General features: G+C 36.9%; 1 protein-coding gene across 3 annotated transcripts in view; it reads left to right on the forward strand.

Moving 5' to 3' along the window:
- Positions 1 to 1,035: 1,035 nt before the first annotated feature.
- The window catches only part of CNTLN (centlein), a 286,589-nt gene continuing 266,535 nt past the window's right edge, over positions 1,036 to 21,089 (forward strand). For 2 of the 3 annotated variants that reach the window (XM_069474222.1, XM_069474223.1), the window contains exons 1-2: positions 1,036 to 1,421; positions 8,247 to 8,335. In XM_069474222.1, the coding sequence (XP_069330323.1) occupies positions 1,062 to 1,421; positions 8,247 to 8,335 (449 nt within the window). In that variant the 5' untranslated portion in view covers positions 1,036 to 1,061. The remainder of the gene's footprint in view (positions 1,422 to 8,246; positions 8,336 to 21,089) is intronic. The other variant, XM_069474224.1, reaches the window with a different exon arrangement.

A 21,089-nucleotide genomic window follows, 5' to 3' on the forward strand; every position in this document is an offset into this window, starting at 1 on the left:
TCAGTTAAAGTGGTAATGTCCCTACTTCTACAGTCCCTCAACCCCCATTTCAGCTCTCTTCAAGTATTCGGGAACCCTTTCTGCAGAAGAGGTTAGATCTAGCTTTCTGTAAAATTCTGATGCCAGCTCAACATACATGTCCTAACTAACACTTAAATAGTAAGAAAGTATTTTAACGACAAAAAAAGAGAAGGTTATTGCCTATTCAAAGTTTATGAAGAAACCAAGTAAGAAGGAAGGAAGACAGACAATGAAAGATAAAGCAAGCAGGTTTTGTTTCCTGAACCATGCTCCAAATTACGATTTCAACCCCAACTGTCAGGCAGCGTGGGACACGCTCACTCTGATATCCAGCCAATGCATAAAGCAGCGGACATAAAACTCAAAGAAAATCATGACTCCTGCAAAACAAAAGACAAGGGTGTCCAAAGGATCATAATTTAAATGGGAAACCGGCTTGATAGTCCCCGCTCAGCACAAGGCTTTCCATGTCTCCTTGACATCAGTCAGCTGGTTGTCGGCTGTAACGCAAAGCAGTTTTGCCAAGGGGAGTAAAGAAAACACTTAAGTGTAAAACTTATTCCTTGATCCTCAAGGAGTTTACAACAGCTCTGAAGAGATTAGCCGTGTAACTAGCACTACAGCGCGGTCAATGAAACGTGACAAACGAGTTGGCAGGGGCCTTGAAGGAGGAGGGATTCACAGTTAAGGATCATTTGGGGCTGGGGGCTTGTCAAGGAAGGCTTTAAGAGGTGGGATGTAAGCTAGGTGGGATGCGTAGGTGAGAAATCGAAGAGTTCCTGGAGAACGACTCAGCGCAAGTCCCGCCGGCGCGCTGGGCAGACTGGCCTCACCCCTCGGGCCACAGCGCGTGCGCAGCCCAACGCTCGCGCCGGGCGCGCAGCCCGCGGGAAGCTGGCCAGAGCCTGAGAGCACGAGACCCCGCGCGCCAAGGCGGGAAAAGACTCGCGCATGCGCAGCTCGGAGCTCCAGGCTCGCTGGGATGGAGACGGGAAGGGGGAGTTTCCAAGAGGGAACTTGACTCGTTAGCAGCCGCGGCCATGGCGGCGCGTTCGCAGCCCTCACAGTTCCCTCCGCCCCCGGCGCGACAGTTAGGCCCCAGGTCCCCACGTGTTGGGCGGAGAACTGAGGTACACGCAGTGCGCAGCGAGGCCTCGGGACTTGCCAGCGCAGCGCGGGAGGTCGTCGCGGACAAAAGTGATACAATCTGGCGGGGCGAAGAAGGGTCAGGGGGCCGGCGAGGGCCAGAGGGGACAGCTCCGGCTCATGCTCCCTTCCTCAGTGCGCCCGTGGGGTCCAGGCGGCTAGAGGGCATCTCGGTAGAGGAGGCGATGGTGACCCGGACGCAGCTGCTGGAGGAAGAGCTGAGCAGTCTAAAGGAGGAGCTGGCCCTGTGTCAGGTATCTAGGACTCTCGCCGCCGGCCTTTTCCCTCCACAGCGGGGCCGGGACCCGCGGGGAGGCGCGCCCTTCTCCCTCTGCTTTGGACTGTTTCGCTCCGCGGGTTTGGGACCTACCCAGCCCCGCCCGGCGACGCTCCCTCCCTGCTCCCACACCCAGCTCGGCCCGCTGTTTGGGGCTGGAGGGATGCGGCAGCGCCCGGCTCCCCAACACCGGCTTCCTGCCCCATTCCTGACACCCGCCAGGCAGGGTTCGCCTCCGCGTCCCGCGTTTAGTTTTGGTCACTTGGATACACGCAGTCGCACACCCCTCCTTTCCCCCTGCCCAAGTTCTGGGTGGTTACTGTAGTTGGTACCTGGTACCCATGAGTCGAAATGAACAGGAAAGTGTAAACACTTTTGTTAAAGTAAAATCCATCGATGAAGGAGGAGCCTGTCTTTAATTTTCAAACCCACACTTGTCCTTGTTTTTACATAGTTAAACTTAAGTTGTAAACACAGACAAATAATTTTTAGGGAGTCTCGGAGCTGGGAACTTACACACAAGAGATTTTACTTAATAACCAACTATAGTAATTCCTTAGTCTTTGAGTGAGAAATCTCATTTTCGTGTGATCTTGCAGGTGAAAAGCATTTGCTAAATCAATTGCATTACTTTCCTGTTATTTGCAGAGTTTGTTAAGGATGAGCTTGACTGTACTCATGTTCGTAGAGATTAATTTGCCTTTAGTTTTGCATCCTTACAAACCGTCTCTTCTCTGATTTTACCAGAGCCTTTAGACAGGGTTGTGAGATTAAATGCTGGGAACTCACTCAGCAGTAGATCTTTAAGTCACTGTCTTCAAGGTGGAAACCAGTTAGGCACTGGTCAACAGTATCATCAGTTTAGATTGATAAAACAGTTCATGATATGCATTATCTCTCCTAGTCTGTTCTATTGGATTCTTTTGCCCTTTTTAGAGGTCCTTGCCGACTGAGTCAAGGCTGTAAAAACAGGACTGTCTTGGCCAAATTTAATATGTCTTTGGTTAAACAAGTTCAGGAGATTTTATGTAGCTGCCCTCTTTTCATTTTTCCATTTTCTGTTCTTCACTGGTTAAGGAGCAAAGAGATGAATAAGACACCATCCAACTAAAGCATTTTGTCATCTGCAGCTCTTACCCTTAGGGATTTGCAAGATGTGAACCCATGATAAAGGCCTTTGTCACTTTAAGTCCTAATCTAAGACATTGTTTGCCCATGTTTTCTGCACTCTTTCTCCCATCACTCCCTCCCCTCATAGTTATGCCTTTGGCTGGCTAAGAAGCTAAGATATTTACTTTTTATGACTGACTTGATTAAGGAAGTGAATCTCCAGACATGGCATTGACTTTTGTGATCTTGGACGTGCTCTTGGCAGATGTAAAAATATAGAGACGGTCATAATAGCCTAGATGTTTCTTAAGATTTGGTAGTATTAATACCGTTAAATGACCATAGGCATTCCAGTAATGTTAAGATGAGGTTGGCAGTATCCCACACCATGAAACTAGTCAAACCAGACTCCTGCTCCAGGGAAAACTTGGGAAAAGTAGTAACTGAAATCCTAATTGTTTTGTAAAAAATCATTTAAGTACGAAAATACTCACTTTTACATCATTTTCATTCATTCTTCTGCTTAGTTATTCAGCTAGGAATCACAGTACCCAAGAGTACATAGTATTAAAACTGTGCTAAAAATTGCAACCCAAAGTAAAATATTTTACTTTTCAACCTAGTAAGTACACACACATACACATACTAATTAATTTAGATTAATAAAACACATATTAAGTTAGATTAATAAAATAGTTAATGATACTCATTTCTCTCATAGTTTGTTCTTTTGCCCCCTTTTATGGGTCCTTGCTGAGTCAATGCTGTAAAAACATGACTATCTTTTTCAAATTTAATATGCCTTTGGTTAAACAAGTTTGGGACATTTATGTGGCTTCTGTCTTTTCATTTTCCAATATTTTGTTTTTCACTGGTTAAGGAGCAAGGAGATAAATAAACGACACCAGTGAACTAAAGCTTTTTGTTCAGAGCATATGATTTCAGAAAGTATTTGCCTTAACAGTGTGTCATGAACTCTGATATTTTCTTTTCAATTCTATTCTTTTAAAAAATGCTTTTCAGATGTACTAAATGAATTTCAGAAGCCAATAATGGGTCAAACATATAGTTTGGAAAAAAGAACCCTTCTAGTTAGTACATGCTCATTTAGGTTTGTTTTGTTTCATATTCAGCTTATGAGAATTCAGTTATGTATTTGCTTGGTGATGAAGAGAGTTTGAGTGATTCCATGTACTCCATTGGAATGCCTCGGAACAAGCATGTAATAGAAAACAAATCAGTGTTTCTCTTAATGTAAGCATTTCATCGCACTCTGTGTGATTGTATTATCTAATTAAACTTTTAAAAAATAAGGCTACCAGATTAGCAAACAAACTATACTTAATGCCCACCTGAAGAAAAAGTGATTCATTTCAATGTGGGGAGAAAAGCTGTCTGATATTGGACTTACGGAGGATAATAAGTTAGCTTCCATATGTAGCTTTTTCCTAAGGAATTTTCAAAGGTGTTCCAAAGGGTCATTTTGCATCTATGACGTTTATTCATTGATTTAGAACCTGACTCCATCTTACTTTTAATTTTCATTGTATATTTCAAGAATGTGTTATTTGTGACAAAGGATGCTGAAGGTATGTGTATGTATGTATTTATCACCATTGGTAGAGTACCAGATGAGAAAAAATAATGTTATGTTTATATAGTATTTATAAAGCTTATTTTTTAATATCAGCTAAAAATATTTATTAAACCTGTAAACCAATTTCAGGTAAGAAATTATTTAGGGTATTTCAATGAAATATGTGTTCATTACCAACTTTAATGATGAAATTAACTTTGGAATCATGTGGGATTAGAAGAGTATATGACCAGAGAACTCAGCCAGTTATATTTTATGTTAGAAATTTAGATATGTTGAAACCTTGTCCATTCATTCACAAAAAGGATTTTGAGAATGTGTTGTATAATTAATTCCTACCATTGTTAGTAGATATATTCTAATTGGTGAATCTTTTTGTACAATTTTTAGTGATATGAATTTACTGAGTGACTACTTTGTGCCATACTTTGTAAGTAAACTTGTTCCATGGTTATCCCTGAGTTCTGATAAGCAAATTATTTGTTTAAATGTGGGAAATATTTTACAGATTTTTTTTAATTCATTCCTCCAGTAGAGGTCAATTGAGGGCCTAATATATTGCTTAAACACTAAACTAGGTATTTGGAAAGCCTGGTATCTATTTCCGTGCTAGCTGCTTGTGAAAGACAAAATCAATCCACTTCCAAGCAGATTTAAACCCAAATCACCTAGCACTGAGTCAACTGTTTCATAGGCCAAGTATAATAAACTTTGTAGGAAGTGGTAGGAATTTTTATTTCAATTTTAGATATTTTGATTCTGTTTGGAAGTTCTGTAGTGAGAATAAAGAATTTTATAATGAGTATTTTTTAAAGGTTTTTATTTTTAATATTTTTAATATTTTTAAAAGAACATCTTTAAATGCCCAAAGGAAGAGAAAATATAAAGAGAATATGATTGACAATAGTTTCTTTGTTTTAATAATGTCTAGAACAGTTTGAAAACTAGTTCTTTGTTTTTTGGGAGGCTTTTTTATATAAAAGAGGGTCTTTTCAGTAATTAGAGCTATAATCCACACTAAACATAATGTAGCATTTAAATAACTAAAAAACTCACAAAACTCATGCATACTACAGTAGTGCAGTCCATTTGTAGCATTTTATTGTTCACAAAATAACTTACTTTTTTTTCAAATCACCAGCCTTAATGGACAGCATGGTGGCTATAGCTAATAACAATGTATTATATACTTGAAAATTGTTAAGAGAGTAGATTTTTAAGTGTTCTCGCCACACACACACACACACACACACACACACACACAAATGATGAGTATGTGAGGCAATGGGTTATGTTAATTAGCTTTATTTAGCCATCCACAGTGTATACATATATCAAAACCTGTTGTATACCATAAATATATATAATTTTAATTTGTCAGTTAAAAATATAAAATTAAAAGCCAAAAATTCTAAAAGAAAGAACGGGTAAAAATATTTCTAATTTTGGAGTAGAGAAGGCCTTTGTATCTGGTACATGAAATCCATAATCCATGGCAAAGATGGATAAATTTGAGTATTATAAAATTAATAACTTCCTTTTTCCCCAAAAAATTGCTATCTTAAATAAAGTTAAATAAACAAAAGACTGGGAAGAATATTTCTAGCACATTTGGTAAACATAAGTTTAATTTTAAGATTTCCTATGAATTTACAACAGCACTTCTTATATTTTGTTGGCAGAACTTAGTCACATAGCCCATAAGGCGAAAAAGGCCAGTCTGTTAATTGGGCAGCAAAGAGCCAAAATGGTTTCTGTAACTTAAAGAAAGAGAATGAGTGGTGGAGACAGACACAAATTGAGGTATCTGCCATGCAAGTAAACCCAAATAACCAAACAAATATAGGGTTATCAAATATGTCACACACATGCACAAAAAAGAAACAGGGTAAGGGGTTACCAGGGACTTGTGGGTTTTGGTGGCTCTTATAGTAGTTAGGGAAGAACTTTCTTTCAGGAGGTATTATTTAAGCAAAGAACTGGATGAAGTGAGGGAATAATCTGTATGAAAATCTGATGGATGATACAAAAGCCCTGGTTCATGTATAACAAGAAAGTCAGTGTGAACAAGAAAGTGATAAATGAGGTTGGTGAGGTGTATATGGGGCCAGATCACATGGGGTCTTGTAGTTTTGGTAAACAGCTTGGATTATTCTCCTAACCTTATGGGAACCTACTGAAGAGTTTTGAATTGTAAGGCTAGCAGACCATGGTGGAGAGTTAGGCAAGAGATGGAATTGCCATACTTTACACATAAACTCTTACCATGGTTTTCCCTGAGTTCTGATAATCAAATTATTTGTTTAAGTGTAGGAAATAGTTTTCAGAGACTTGGGCTATTGACGTGGACTAGAGTCATAGTGGTAGAAGTAGTGAGAGTAGTCAGAATTGGGATATATTCTGTAGATTAGGCCAATAGGATTTACTGATGATTTGGATATGAAGTGTGAGGAAAAGAGAGTAACCAAGATTGACTCCTAGGCTTTAGGTCTTTGAACAAATGAATAGATGGTGTCATTTTCTGAAATACAGAGGGGCAGATTTGTGGGAGGGTAAGGAATCAATAATTTTATTTTTGGACAAATTAAATTTAAGATGCCTATTAGAGGCCGGGCGCGGTGGCTCACGCCTGTAATCCTAGCACTCTGGGAGGCCGAGGCGGGTGGATTGCTCAAGGTCAGGAGTTCGAGACCAGCCTGAGCGAGACCCCGTCTCTACTAAAAATAGAAAGACATTATATGGACACCTAAAAATCTATATAGAAAAAATTAGCCGGGCATAGTGGCGCATGCCTGTAGTCCCAGCTACTCGGGAGGCTGAGGCAGTAGGATCGCTTAAGCCGAGGAGTCTGAGGTTGCTGTGAGCTAAGCTGACGCCACGGCACTCACTCTAGCCTGGGCAACAAAGTGAGACTCTGTCTCAACAAAAAAAAAAAAAAAAAAAAAAGATGCCTATTAGGCATGCAAGTGGAATTGTTGAATCGGCAGTTAGAGATACAAGTCTGAACCTTGCATCTCGAGATAGAAGTATGGGAGTCTCAGCAGAAAGATGGTGTATAAAATCATGGGACTGATAGGAGGTCATGGAGGGCAGCGGTTCACAACCCTGAGTGTACAGATTCACCTGAGGAACTTTTAAAAAATACTGATGCTTGGACTTTACCTGAGACCAATTAGTCAGAATTTCTAGATTATCAGTATTTTTAAAAAGCTCCCCAAAAGTGATTCTTAACTGCCAGCCAGTGTTAATAACTAATCTAGGCCATAGCGACAGAAACTATCCATTGCTTATTGGTTTGGAAATATAGAGGACCTTGAAAAATGGTTTTAGAATAATAGTGGGGAGGGGAATCTTACTGGAGTTACAGAGTGAACGGGAGGTGAGGAAATGGAGATGGTGATTATAGGCAACTCTTCAAGGAGTTTTGTTGCAAAGGGGAGATGAAAAGTGGGGCAATATCTAGAGGGCAATTTCCTTTAGGGCAGATTTACCTTAATATTCAACATTTCAAAATTTGTACCCCAAAATATGGGTGATAGAAATGGTAAAAGTGAATTTGGGTTACCAGTGTAAGAACTTGTTAAAATAAAGCTTTCCTGCCATACTTTAAAAAAAAGAATCTATTGGTATAGTTATAGAACTAGGGATCAGGTAATTATGTTTTTTTTCATTTATTTATTTATTTATTTATTGAGACAGAGTCTTGCTCTGTTGCCTGGGCTAGAGTGAGTGCCGTGGCGTCAGCCTAGCTCACAGCAACCTCAAACTCCTGGGCTTAAGCAGTCCTACTGCCTCAGCCTCCTGAGTAGCTGGGACTACAGGCATGTGCCACCATGCCTGGCTAATTTTTTCTATATATATTTTTAGTTGTCCATATAATTTCTTTCTATTTTTAGTAGAGAGGGGGTCTCGCTCTTGTGCAGGCTGGTCTCGAACTCCGGACCTTGAGCGATCCACCTGCCTCGGCCTCCCAGAGTGCTAGGATTACAGGCGTGAGCCACCGTGCCCACCCTCATTTTTAATTTAATGTGGTGTCTTATCTTCTCTGATACTACTGCAAAGCAATGCATTTAAAATATCTTTTATTTCTTTAAGGCTGATAAAGAATTTGTATGGTCTTTGTGGAAACGTCTCCAGGTGACAAACCCAGATCTCCCACACGCTGTCAGTTTGGTTGTGGAAAGGTGAGTTCCCATATTATTTTTTCATGAGTATTTGGTTTATTGAACTTGTTTCTTTTTAGCATTAAAGTTAAAACTTGTCATTAATGCCCTAAAGAGATTTATTTGATTTCCAAACAAATATGGAGTAGAATATTACAATTTTTGGATTTATTACAAGAGGTGCTGTTACTAAGCAATGGACTTGCTTCCTGACGTTCATGGAAGCCAGTACCATACACCAGAAGGCTTTATTGCAAGGTCTTCCGGCAAAGAGACAGGAGGCAATGCTCAAATCTGTCTCCTTGACCTGGGGTCTAGGTTTTATAAGCAGAGGATAACTTCGAAGCAGATAGGAAAATGCAACAAGGCATGATGTGGTTGGGTCATGCAAAGAGAGATGCTGGGTCCTGGGCTTTTAAGTTTGCATGGCTCTTAAGTTTGCATGGCAACAAAACACTCTTTGCTCCTTAATTTGATCCATGCTCCTCAGTCAAAGTACTTAAGTTCCCTATGCAGTTGACATTTTTGTTCCCACTGGCTCCAGAGTCACCAATTGGGCACACTTGGTTTATCTGTGCATACTTGGGTTATGTGACTTGCCATCCAGGGTTTCATTGTAACTGGAAAACAACTCGTTTTGTTGTACACGTGGGCTCTGTCTCCTGCTTATATTCTGACATATTTAGAAAGTTTGCAGATAGGAGATAAAACTATGTCTTAGACACTGTGTGTGTATGTGTGTGTGTGTGTGTGTGTATAATTGTTATAGTTCAGCTTGAAAAATTGGTACAGTCCTTGTTGTTTGGCTTTTTACTCCATAGACTGCCCCTGTAGGGAACTTCCTAGACATGACTCAGTTTTCCCCTAGGATAATTGCAGTGTGTACTTGAAAGCCTGAGATGACCTTGCCAGAGTAGAGTAAGTGTTCTGGAATAGGTTGAGGGATTTCACATATTACCCTATAGGGGATGCCCAGTCATTTAACTATGGATTATTGGGTCTTTTCCTTGGCCATTAGAAACAGTGGAGTGATGCTGGGTATTCCTTAACAAACATTTGGTATAGAGTAGTCCCATGATAGTTAGCACAGCAATTAAAACACTTGCTTTCCTATTAAAAGGGTTTCATTACATTTCTTAAATGAGAAGCTAAGCATATGGATACCTTTTCCTTTTTTAAAAATTGGAATCATGATCACATAATCTGCATATTATTTTTGATAACTTGAACTGTACTAGCCCTGGGATCATTCTAGTACTCTGTCAAATTTGACTTGTTAAAAATCTGTGATACATGCTTGATTATGTCTAATTTTACCATCCTTGGTTATTGTGAACACTTAAAATAGTGTAATCAGTTTCTTCTCATGTTGCTTGTATGTCTAATTCATCAATCAATTTTTCCTTTTGATGAACAAAATTAAGTCTTTTGTTGAAGTACCCTTGTTACTTCCTCAATCATCCTTGAGATGTAATATGATCACTCAGACTCCTGTTTTTTAGCAGCATAAATCTTCTAGAGATGTCTTGAGAGTTTGTCATTTCTATGATTTTTTTTCTTTATCCTCCCCTCCTTTTATTTGCTAATTTTTTTCAACTTTCTAAACCTATCCTAAATTTTTACTTTTCTCTTGGTTGAGCAGAAGCAAATATTAAAATATTGTTGTCACTGTCCTCATCCTTTGTAATTTCTATTTTTTGTATTTATAATATACAAAATATATACATATAAAATATATACAATTTATAAATAAACACAGATACTGTATATTAGAGGCGGGTACTCAAAAGTCTTTTGTTAATAAGATGTAAAATGAGAAATTTTGGAGATTACTGCTTTATAGCTGCGATTCTCAAAATTTAGTGTGCATAAGATATACTTGGAGAATTTATTAAAATGCAGATCTCTGGGACTTTCACCTGATCTATTGAATCTCTAGCTCCCAAATTATTTTTTCATGGTCCAAGTTTAAAATAAACTTTCCAGGTAATTGTGATATCATAATCCATAGATCACAGAGATACCTTGGATTTTGAATCGACTTGAAATTTGAAACCCATAAGTGGCATTTACAATTTTAACAATATGTAAATATTTCCTAGAGAACCATGTAGTATGTTTGGAGCCATTGAGATGTGAAAATGGTATGCCATTCAACCTGTATCTGTCAAAAGAGTATTCTAAATATCAAAGTCAAATAGATTATTTTTCTGTATAGTTCATTAATTATCCAAATTATGCTCCATTTATTAATAGATCTGCTGACTATTTAAGTCATGGGCTTCCTAGACAACATTTTTCCCCTGGAATTTTTAATTGCCCTTCTTTTTACTTTTTCTTATTTAAAAAAGGCTATGTTCCTTGTCAGACATTTGTATAATGGGCAGCAGACATTTTTCCTTGTTCTTTTTGGTTTATGGTATGGATTTGGACCAGTTGCTTTCAAAATGTACTCACAGCTGTCATCCTAGGTTTTGTTTTCATTATACTCCTGAACTTGTTCCACAGTTTCTAGAATCCCATGTCTTCCTTTTCTTTTTTATCAGATTACTTTTTTTAAGTATTTTTTTCTCAGAAGGATGCATAGGTGGTACATTTTCTGACTCCTTGCATGACTGAAAGTGTCTATCTTTTGCCCTTATGCTTGACTGATACTTCAGCTGAACATAACGTATTTATGTCCATGTAGTTTCCCTCAGATTTTTGAAAGCATACCCCTGATCTCTTCTGGTGTACAGTGGTGCTACCAAGGAGGCCAATGCTAGGGTGATTCTTGTTTGTGTCTAGACACTTGCTTGAAGCTTTTAGGATTTTCTTGTTATATGTGATATTGTGAAATTTCAATATCATCTGTTTATTTGGGTCTTTTAACTTAAGATTTTCTTTTGATTGATAATTGTTCTTCACTTATATTTTCTCTTTATTGCCTGTGTTCTTTCTTTCAGCACTCTGTCATATGTTGGACCTTCTGGATTTGGCTGTCTTTTCTCTTTTCTCTCTTCTCTTATGTTTTCCATCTTTTTATATTTTTGTTGTATCTCTTGAATGGTCTTACTTTTTCTTCTATCATTAAGTGGATTTTTTCTGTTTGCTCTGTGCTGTGGCCTGGATGTTGGTGTCCCCCCAAAATTCATATGTTAGAACGTAATAGCCAATGTGATCACTTCCTTTAGGAAGGTGATTAAGGCATGAGGTCTCTGCCTCATAATGGGATTAGTGCCCTTAAAAAAGAGCTTGAGGGAGCCTCCTGCCCCTTCTGCCATGTGAGGACACAGAAGGTGTCAACAAGCTTTTACCAGACACCAAACCTGCTGACTCTTTGATATTGGACTTTTCAGCCTCTGGTACTGTGAGCAATAAATTTCTGTTGTTTATAAATTACCCAGTCTAAGGTATTTGATTATAGCAGCCCAAATGGACTAAGATTCTCTTCCATTTTTTGAACTTTAGAAATCAAATTTTTACTTCTAAGAAATTACTTATTTGATTTTTTCTTTTTAAAAGCAGTTTGCCTTAATAAGAGTAACTTTTTGATTTTTCTGATTATAATTTTTAAGTTCTTTTCTGTTTCTTGCATTATCTTTGTTTTCTGTTGGATAACTTCAGTTTGTTCTTCCTAGTCTTTCTGTTTTTAAAATTAAAACAAAAATTGTCCCTAGTCTTTCTCTTTGATGATGTCAATTTTCTTCAAATGTATGATGAAGAGAAAGACTAGGCACCTTCATTCATATTTTTGAATGAGATTCTACATTGCTTTATATAGGTATATTGCTCATATGGGTTTGCTTTATATTTTTGTGTATCTGTTTACCAGAAGGCTTCCGCTCAGAATGGACACTTTGTTGTGTCTATTGAGACGATCATGTGACTTTTGTTTTATATTCTATTGATGTGATATATACATTAATTTTTCAGATGTTAAACCTACCTTGCGTTTCTAGGATATATTATTTTTATATTTTGGATTTGGTTTGCTAGTATTTTGTTGAGGATTTTTGCATTCATATTTATGAGATATTAGCCTGTAGTTTTCTTGTAATGTTTTTGTTTTTTTGTATCAGGGTAGTACTAGTCTTTGAACATGATTTCAGAAGTGTTTCTTCTCTTCTATTTTTTGGAAGAGTTTTTGAACAATTGATATTAATTTTTTTTTTAAAGGTTTGGTAGAATGCAGCAGTAAATCTATTCAGGTCTGGGCTTTTCTTTTTGGGTAATTTTTTAGTTACTAATTCAGTTTCTTCGTTTGTTACAGGTTGATTCAGATTTCCTATTTTTGCATGTCACTTTTCATAATTTGTATCTTTCTAGGAATTTGTCCGTTTCTTCTAAATTTTCCAATTTGCTGGGTACAGTTGTAGAGTTCCTTTAAAATCCCTTTTGTTTTTGTAACATTAGTAGTAATATTATCCTTTTTATTTCTGATTCTGGTAATTTTAGACTTTTCTTTGTTATCGTGGTCAGTCTAGCTGAACTTTTGTCAATTTTGTTGATTTTTTCAAAGAACCAGCTTTTAAGTTTTTTTTGTTTTGTTTTTGTTTTTTGAGACAGGGTCTTGCTCTGTTGCCCAGCCTAGAATGCAGTGGTGTCATCATAGCTCACTGCAATCTCAAACTTCTGGGCTTGAGTGATCCTCCTGGGCTTGAGTCTCAGCCTCCCAAGTAGCTGCAGGTGTGCACCTCTATGCCCAGCTAAGTTTTTTATTTTTTGTAGAGATGGGGTCTTACTCTTGCTCAGGCTGGTCTTGGACTCCTGGCCTCAAGTGATCCTCTTACTTTGGCCTCCCAAAGTGCTAGGATTACAGGTGTTAACCACCACACTGGCCCAGCTTTTGGTTCTATTTATTTTTCTCTGCTATTTTTCTGTTCTTTATTTCATTAGTTTCTCCTCTGATCTTTATTATTTGCTTCATTCTGTTTGCTTTGGGTTTGTATAATTTGCTTTTATTTTTCAGTATTACTATTTTCAGACCTTTCTTCTTTCTTGGTATAGGCATTTATATTAATAGCTATAAACTTCCCTTTCAGCACTGCTTTAACTGCATCTCATAAGTTGTGATATTTTTTGTTTTCATTTTCATTCATCTCAAAGTATTTTGTCTTGATTTTCTCTTTGACCCATTGATTATTTAGGAGTTGTGGTTTAATTTACACATATTTGTGAGTTTCTCAGTTTTCTCCCTGATTTTTATATCTAATTTTGTTCCATTGTATTCAGATTTATTGAGATTTGTTTTATGACCTAGCAGATGGTCTATCTTGGCTAGAACTTCTAAGCTTGAACTTTTCCATACTATATTGCAAATAAAGTATGTTTCTTTGGGAAGAGATCAGTACTTCCCTGTTTTACTTCTTATTTTCCTTCGAGGCAGAATCTCTGAGCTAGGCCTCTGGAGTTGGGGGTGTGGACAATATTATACTTCTCTCTGAATGGCACTCCCATTCATGGAGCTGATTGCTCAGTGGAGAGGAGACAGCAGCCTGAGGTCCTCTTGCCTTGCCTCTCCTGTCATGGAACCACTGCATCATAAGCTGGGGAAAGGTGGTTAGGTCTCCGTGTGCCATGTCCCAAGTAGAGCCTTTATTTCATAATTTCGGGCTGGGCAGCAGTCTCAACTTTCAACTTGAGTTGGTCTTAGCCTCAGCAACAGTTTGCAGGGGCAGGTTGAGAAATGCTGATGTCCTGTTCCTCCCAGGAAGAAAGCTCTCCACCTGGGAACTGGTGGGAGAGGGAGCCCTGTGTTCTGGCTGCAGTTGTCTGGAGTGGAGTCTCCACCATATTGAGCTTGAAAGAGTGGAAGGAGGGAGTGGTGTTGGTTCAGGTACCATAGACATCTGCCTTTCTTACCGAATTTTTGTAGATTTTCTTGGATAGATGTTTCTTCATTTGCTGTTTGCCCTTAGGACCATTTCCAGAGGCTTTAAGTAGTTGCCCCCTCCCCCTCCCCCTTCCCCTCCCCCTCCCCCGTTTTCCCAGTTTTACTGGGGAGGGGATCAGCAGAAGAGCTCTTCACATCATCTTGCCTGAAGTCCATTTCTCAATGTTTGTTGTTTTAAGAAACTAAATTTGGGGTAATTTCTTATCCAGCAATAGATAACCTATACACTGGATCAGAAGATACATATGGTTGTAATTGTGATAGAGCCTGTCAAATCACTGATTTTAGAAGTTGTACCAATTTGTGCTTCACCTGCAATATAAGCAGGTGCTTGTTTTCCGCACATCCTGGCTATCACGTTACTTTCAAACTTCTGTATTTTTTCTTGTCTGAAAGCTTAAACACGATATCCTGAAATTCACTTGAATTTCTCTTGTGTGAGTGAAATCTAAGTGCCATTTTATATACTTTTCAGCGGACTTGTAGACTTTTTCTTTTATATATCTATTGCCTGTGGCATTTCTAATTCATGTCCTGTGGTGCCCTTCAAACTCAGTATATTATGTGTAGAACTTACTGGCTTCTCCTTTGAGTTGTTTTACTACTTAACTTTCTTACTACCACAGGCATGCCATTTTCTTCTTTTTCTTTAAATTCACATCTTGAGGGTAATCTTTGATACTTTTTGGTCTCTTTTTGAACAGAAAATCAATTCCCAAGTTTAGTCACTTTCTCTTTTGCAGTGTCACTCAAATTCTAGTAATTCCTCTGTGTTCTTAACTTCCAAATCCTCCGTCGTGGTTCTTAGTATCTCAGCTCTGAACATCTTATTGATTTCTTTTTCAAATATCAGTTCTGTTTTACATCTTTACTTTGAGACAAAGCAAGATGTAAGACACCAAAGAAAATAATTTGTAAAATTCAAGTTAAAGGTACCAATGAAAATTCTAGGACTTTCTGAATGGATATCTAGAGGAAACTTGTAACCCTTAAGCTTCGAAATGTTGCAGTGAAGCAAGACTGTGAGATTTAGACATGCATGGCCATCATTAAAACAGATACACTACATTTACTCATTCAGCAAGCATCAATTGAATGTCATCTGATTGTTAGACACTCTGCTAAAAGTTAAAGAAAGAGATAGTGTTTAATGAGAAAGACATTGCAGAAAGATATAATTAGTAATGGAGTTTGATAAGTACTATGATGAGGATATTCATTCAATATAATTATTTCTTTCCTTGATCCCTGGAAAAAGATGTAAAAAAAAAAAGTTTTCACTCTCATTAATTCTTTTTTAAGTATTTAGAAGTTTATGTTATTGAAAATAAAATTTTGATTTTCCTAATAGAATAATATCATGCAAATAGAATTTTCTTTTTCTTTTTTTTTTTTTCTTTGAGACGAGGTCTCACTCTGTTGCCCAGTCTAGAGTGCAGTGGTGTCATCATAACAGCGTAAACTCCTGGGCTCCAGCTATTCTCCTGCCTCAGCTTCCCATGTAGCTGGGACTACAGGCGCACACTACCATGCCCAGCTAATTGTTCTACTTTTTGTAGACACAGGGTCTTGAGAAAATATTTTTTATATATATTTTCCTTATAAATTTGTTTGTAAAAAATATTATTTTCTATCATTTATAGATATTTGAGTTTACCTGTCATTTCATGGGTTCATTGTGAACTACTTCTGCCAAAAGTGCATTTTGAATATATCACTTATTATTAGCGCTACAAATCCAATTTCCTTGCTATTTTATATAAAGTTTCACTTTCATAAGAGTTAAACCACTGTATTTTACCTTTAAATTCATAAGGAAACATCACAACTTCATGAGACAGGGGTAACAAACATTGAAGAAACAGTTACATGGAATTTCATAGAATATCAGTACATTAGGAACCATAGGAGCTTGAATTATTCATCTTGTCTTTGGATAGCTACAAATGTGTGCCAAAGTCCAGAATCATTGCCTTAGATATAAACTTCATCTTGGCTTTTAAAATTAATAATACATTATTTTGTCCATAAAATGCATTATTAATATTTTGAGTTTGGAGTAAAACAACAGAAACTGCTATTATTTTGTCTGCTAAAATTGTTTTGTAAATATTTTTGTGGACCTACCCAACAATGTGCAGTCCTGCATTTTGTGTAGCTATGCTTTAAGGTACTGTAGCTTGTGATCTATACCTACTGTTACAAAGAATCCTAAGAAATGTATTGTGCTTCTTTGCTGCAACAAATCCGTCCAGAGTTGGGCTCTTGCTTATTAATTTATTTCTCCCAATCCCCCCCCACTTTTTACATTTGCTACTATCGCTAATCTTTTTTGTATTACTTACTTTCTGTTTTTTATTTTCTGGTTATTTGACATTTATTTGTCTTAGAGTGGTGATCTAAGTATAGTCTGTCTGAAGACCTGTGTTAGTAAGCAAATAGTAAGGAGAATGTGCCAGAATGTAAATCAACCTTGCGCTTTCTTCATAGAGAAAGCCTTGATAGTTATCATGCCTTTTCTCAAGGCCAGCCCGTAACAACCGATTCAGTCCTGCATTTTGTATAGCACTATCTTAAGTTTCTACATTTTGTTATATACATCCTTCTTCAGGGATACTCTAAGCTCTGTGGGTGGAAGAGATTACAGTATGAAGAGAATTAGGTGTCATGCTAAAAACTAGGGAGAATAGGTCATATCCTATTCTACTGAACAATGAGACACTAACTAAATTGTTCAATTCCAAGATTGCTAGAAGCTGGGCATTATACTATCCATGCAGAAGACTGAAGAATTCTCTGGAGAAACCAAGCAGCCCTCGGTACAAAACAGGGAGACACTGACATTTAGGGGTTCCCTAACAAAATGACATTCTCCCCATCCACTAAATTATAGAGATTTGGTAGCAAGCCCTCCACCCCCACCCCATGCTAAGTAAAATTATCAGGTATCATTTTTAGTGCCTCACTCTTAAATAAGAATGTAAAACAAAGGATTGTAAGACATTTGAGGAAAACCTCCGGTGTGAAAGACAAGAAACCAATATAACAGAAAAATGAAGCTCAGAGAAGACAGATAACATAGAAGAAAACAAAGGAAAAAGAAAATCCTTGTAGTTAATATCCTAAGACAGATAAGGGAAGATTTGTTATATGTGAAACATATAAGAGGCAAAGAAAGAGAAAGAGTACTTGAAAATTAAATAATATGATTATCAAAATTAAAAAATTAAACTAGAGTAGTTGGAAGATAAGGTGGAGTGTATCTTCCAAAAATTAGAACTATGACAAAGGTTAGTAAATAGATGCAAAAAGAAAAGAATAAGAATCAATCTAGAAGCTCTAACAGTTATTAATAGGAATTTCAGTAATAGAGAATAGAGAAAAATAGACATTATTAAGGAAGTAATTCAAGAAACTTCTCTGACTCAGGGTCATGAGTTTCCAGATCACAAGTGTCCATTGAATGTCCAGCACAAAACTATAGCAAGGCACATTATTGTGTAATTTTAGAACACTGGATATAGAAGATCATAAAACCTCTTAGAGGGGAATAAAATAGTCACATATGTAGGGTTAGGAATTAGAATAGCAATGATTGTCTCAATTGCTAGAAACTAGAAGACATGGAGGAATGCCTTCATAATTCTGGGACGGAAATTATTTTCAACCTGAAATTCTGTATCTAGCTAGATTATCAATCAAGTATGAAATCAGAATAAATAAATCTGGCATATATGGCCTCATATCTTAAAGACACACATTCTTAGGAGCCCACTGGAAAGTGTGCACCACCAAAATGAAAAATAAACTAAATAATATAAAAATTTGGGATTGAGAAAATGTGAGATCCAACACATGAAGAATATAAAGATTTTCCAAAATGAAGATAAAAGGAAGTCCAAGAAGTCTTGGTAACAAGTAATTCAAAATAGAGCAGGAACACAGAACAGTTCTTTAAGATGGATGACTTTATGAAAAAAATTAGCACTGATAGATAATGTAATGCTTTTAAGAAAGGCATTTTACACTTCTCTCTGAGAATACTAGAAAGGATTAATGATAAGTAAATAGAAAACTGAACAAATAAAGGTGATAATTTTAATTTTTTAAAAATGAAAGAGTTAACATTTAATTTCATCTCATTAATTAACACAACCAGTAAATCATCACTTCCTTGTAGGATTCCAGATGTGATGCCATACTGATTGTGAGAGGAATGCATAAGTCCCTTGAGCTTTCCTGTTCTGGATGAGTCTACTTTTAAAAAATTCTTTCTAATGTCCTGTTGTTTCTCAACTCTGTTATTGCCTCTTACCTTTCACATGAGGATTAGAAAAGAGGTCTGTACTGATTTTCCTTTGAGATTTACGCACAATCCAAGGGCTGAAAGATCAGCATAAGTTTCTGCTTCTCCTAGCAGGCATATGTTTAATAGTAGGAGGAAGGGAATATGCCTAAGGCTGCTGAAGACCTGATAGAACCTAAAAGGAAGAATACACCAAAGGTATTTTTTGGGGCACTGGAAAGCAAGCAAGACATTTTCAGCTCTGACTTTTACAGTTGGCAATAAGTGAAAAGTCAGGTGGCATGTATATCTTCATAGTGATATTTATTCAGTCACCTGAATGGTGTGGTCATTGATAACAGTGATGTAATTTTTAAATCCAGAGGAAACAAAAAGTTATATATTAAAGGAAATGTAACCATAGTACACTGTGTTGCTCAGCTGTGAACCATACATGGTAAGTATTATATTGTGTAAAAAACTAAACTAAAAACTGGGATTTATACCTGTCATGTAAACAAGAGTCAGAAAGCACACCCCCCAGAACTGCTGGAGTAATGTACTTTGGGGAAAACTCACAGATAGGAGATCCCTAGCAAGTAGGCAGGTACTCCATTGTCCTCTTCACTATGAGGAGGTATAGAGCAGTCTGGCAAAGCTACACATGTCAGACTCTGGGAGAATGACCCCATCACTGAACTGCATGATGAGGAAAGCTCTTCTGGTATGATGAGAGGCAGGGAGACACTAATAAAATGTATATAATACTTTTTGCTATTCAAATCTGTTTATTTTGTGAGTATGGATAGTGAAAGCTCAGATAATGAGGCATATTGAATTATTGGAATCTATTTTGATTCTGTATTTTTGATGGCAAGTAGCAAAAGTTCAGATAGCAAGGGATATTACCCTTCACAGACACACATGCAGACACACACACGCGCAGACACACATACACACAGGCACACACACAGAGGAAAGAAAATATATCCACATTTGTTTCTGTGCACATTTGGATCCAAGGGCTATGTATATTGGGAGGAGATGTGTACGAAGTAAAAAGATTATGTCTCAAATTGAAAACTTAAGAAATATATAAATATATATGACTTAAAGAGGACATTTATGGGTGGTGTTGGGGACTGTTCTTTTTTGTTATGATTTATAACTATGTTTAAGTTGAAAAAGTAACACATGAAACTGGGATAATAATAGCAATTAAATAAAGATACTTGACTATTCATACTGATTATGTATGTGATCTTCCATCAATTTGAAAGTTGTATATAAGTTACCATAGCAGAGTTTTAGGCCATTTATTATTTTGAGAACTCCCTAGTTGTTGAATAAATGTCTTATATGACAACATTTATTGACCACAGATATTTATTTATTTTGTTATATTTTATATACTATTTATGAAAAAGACCCTTTTCCTGTTTTGGTTTCTTTATTTGAAACTTTAGAGGTTGATGGCCCTATTGAATAAGGATTATGATCAGGAGTAGGGTACAGTTGGGTGGGGTGATCAATTGTGAGGTTTATATTGGTTCAAAATGATGGTAGTTTTATTAAAAGACCAGGTCAGCCACAAACTATAGGGGCAGGGTTTTATGGAAAGTTTGTTCACTGCCATAGTCTGACCTTTTCTTTGAGTAGATTTAAAACCTTGAGTAATCCTAAAACTGATAGAACATAATGACAGCCTTGTGAATATCTGGAGTCTACTGGTCCATTCTTTTGAATTGTTGAATTTGGCCTTGGCTCTGGATGTATGATTTAAAATTAAATATTAAACTAGAGATTCTAAATCATTGTGAAGACCACTGTCAGGGGGCTTTTCCCCTATGTTTTCTTATAGGAATTTTATAGTTTCAGGTCTTACAGTTAAGCCTTTAATCCATTTTGGGTTAATTTTTGTGTATGGTGTAAGATAAGGGTCCAGTTGCATTCTTCCACATGTGGATATCCAGTTTTCCAACACCATTTATTGAAGAGACTATCTTTTCCGCATTATGTGTTCTTGGGATCTTTGTTGAAACTTGTTGACTATTACTTCTGGGTTTACTTCTGGGCTCTCTTTTCTGTTCCATTGTTCTATGTATCTTTGTTTATGCCAGTGCCATATTGTTTTGATTTCTATAGCTTTGTAATCTAATTAGAAATCAGGAAGTATAATGCCTCCAGCTTTGCTCTTCTTGCTCAAGATTTCTTTAGCTATTTGGGGTCTTCTGTGGTTCCATATGAATTTTATGATTTTTTTTTCAGTTCTGTGAAAAATGCCATTGGGATTTTGCTGGAGATTGTATTGAATCTGTAGATTGCTTTGGGTAGTGCAGAAATTTTACCAATAAGTATCCTTCCAATCCATGAACGTGAGTTATTTGTATCTTTAATTTCTTTCATCTGTTTTATAGTTTTCAGTTATAGGTATTGGTTAAATTTATTCCTAATTATTTTATTCTTTTTGATACTATTGTAAATGGTATTGTTTTCTTAAATTTTTTTTTCAGAGAGTTTGTTCTTAATGTATAAAAACACAGCTGGTTTTCGTATGCTGATTTCATATCCTGAAACTTTACTAAATTTATTAGTTCTAACAGTTTTTTTTTTTT

Source organism: Eulemur rufifrons, chromosome 7, assembly GCF_041146395.1.
Source record: "Eulemur rufifrons isolate Redbay chromosome 7, OSU_ERuf_1, whole genome shotgun sequence".
Taxonomy (NCBI): Eukaryota; Metazoa; Chordata; class Mammalia; order Primates; family Lemuridae; genus Eulemur; species Eulemur rufifrons.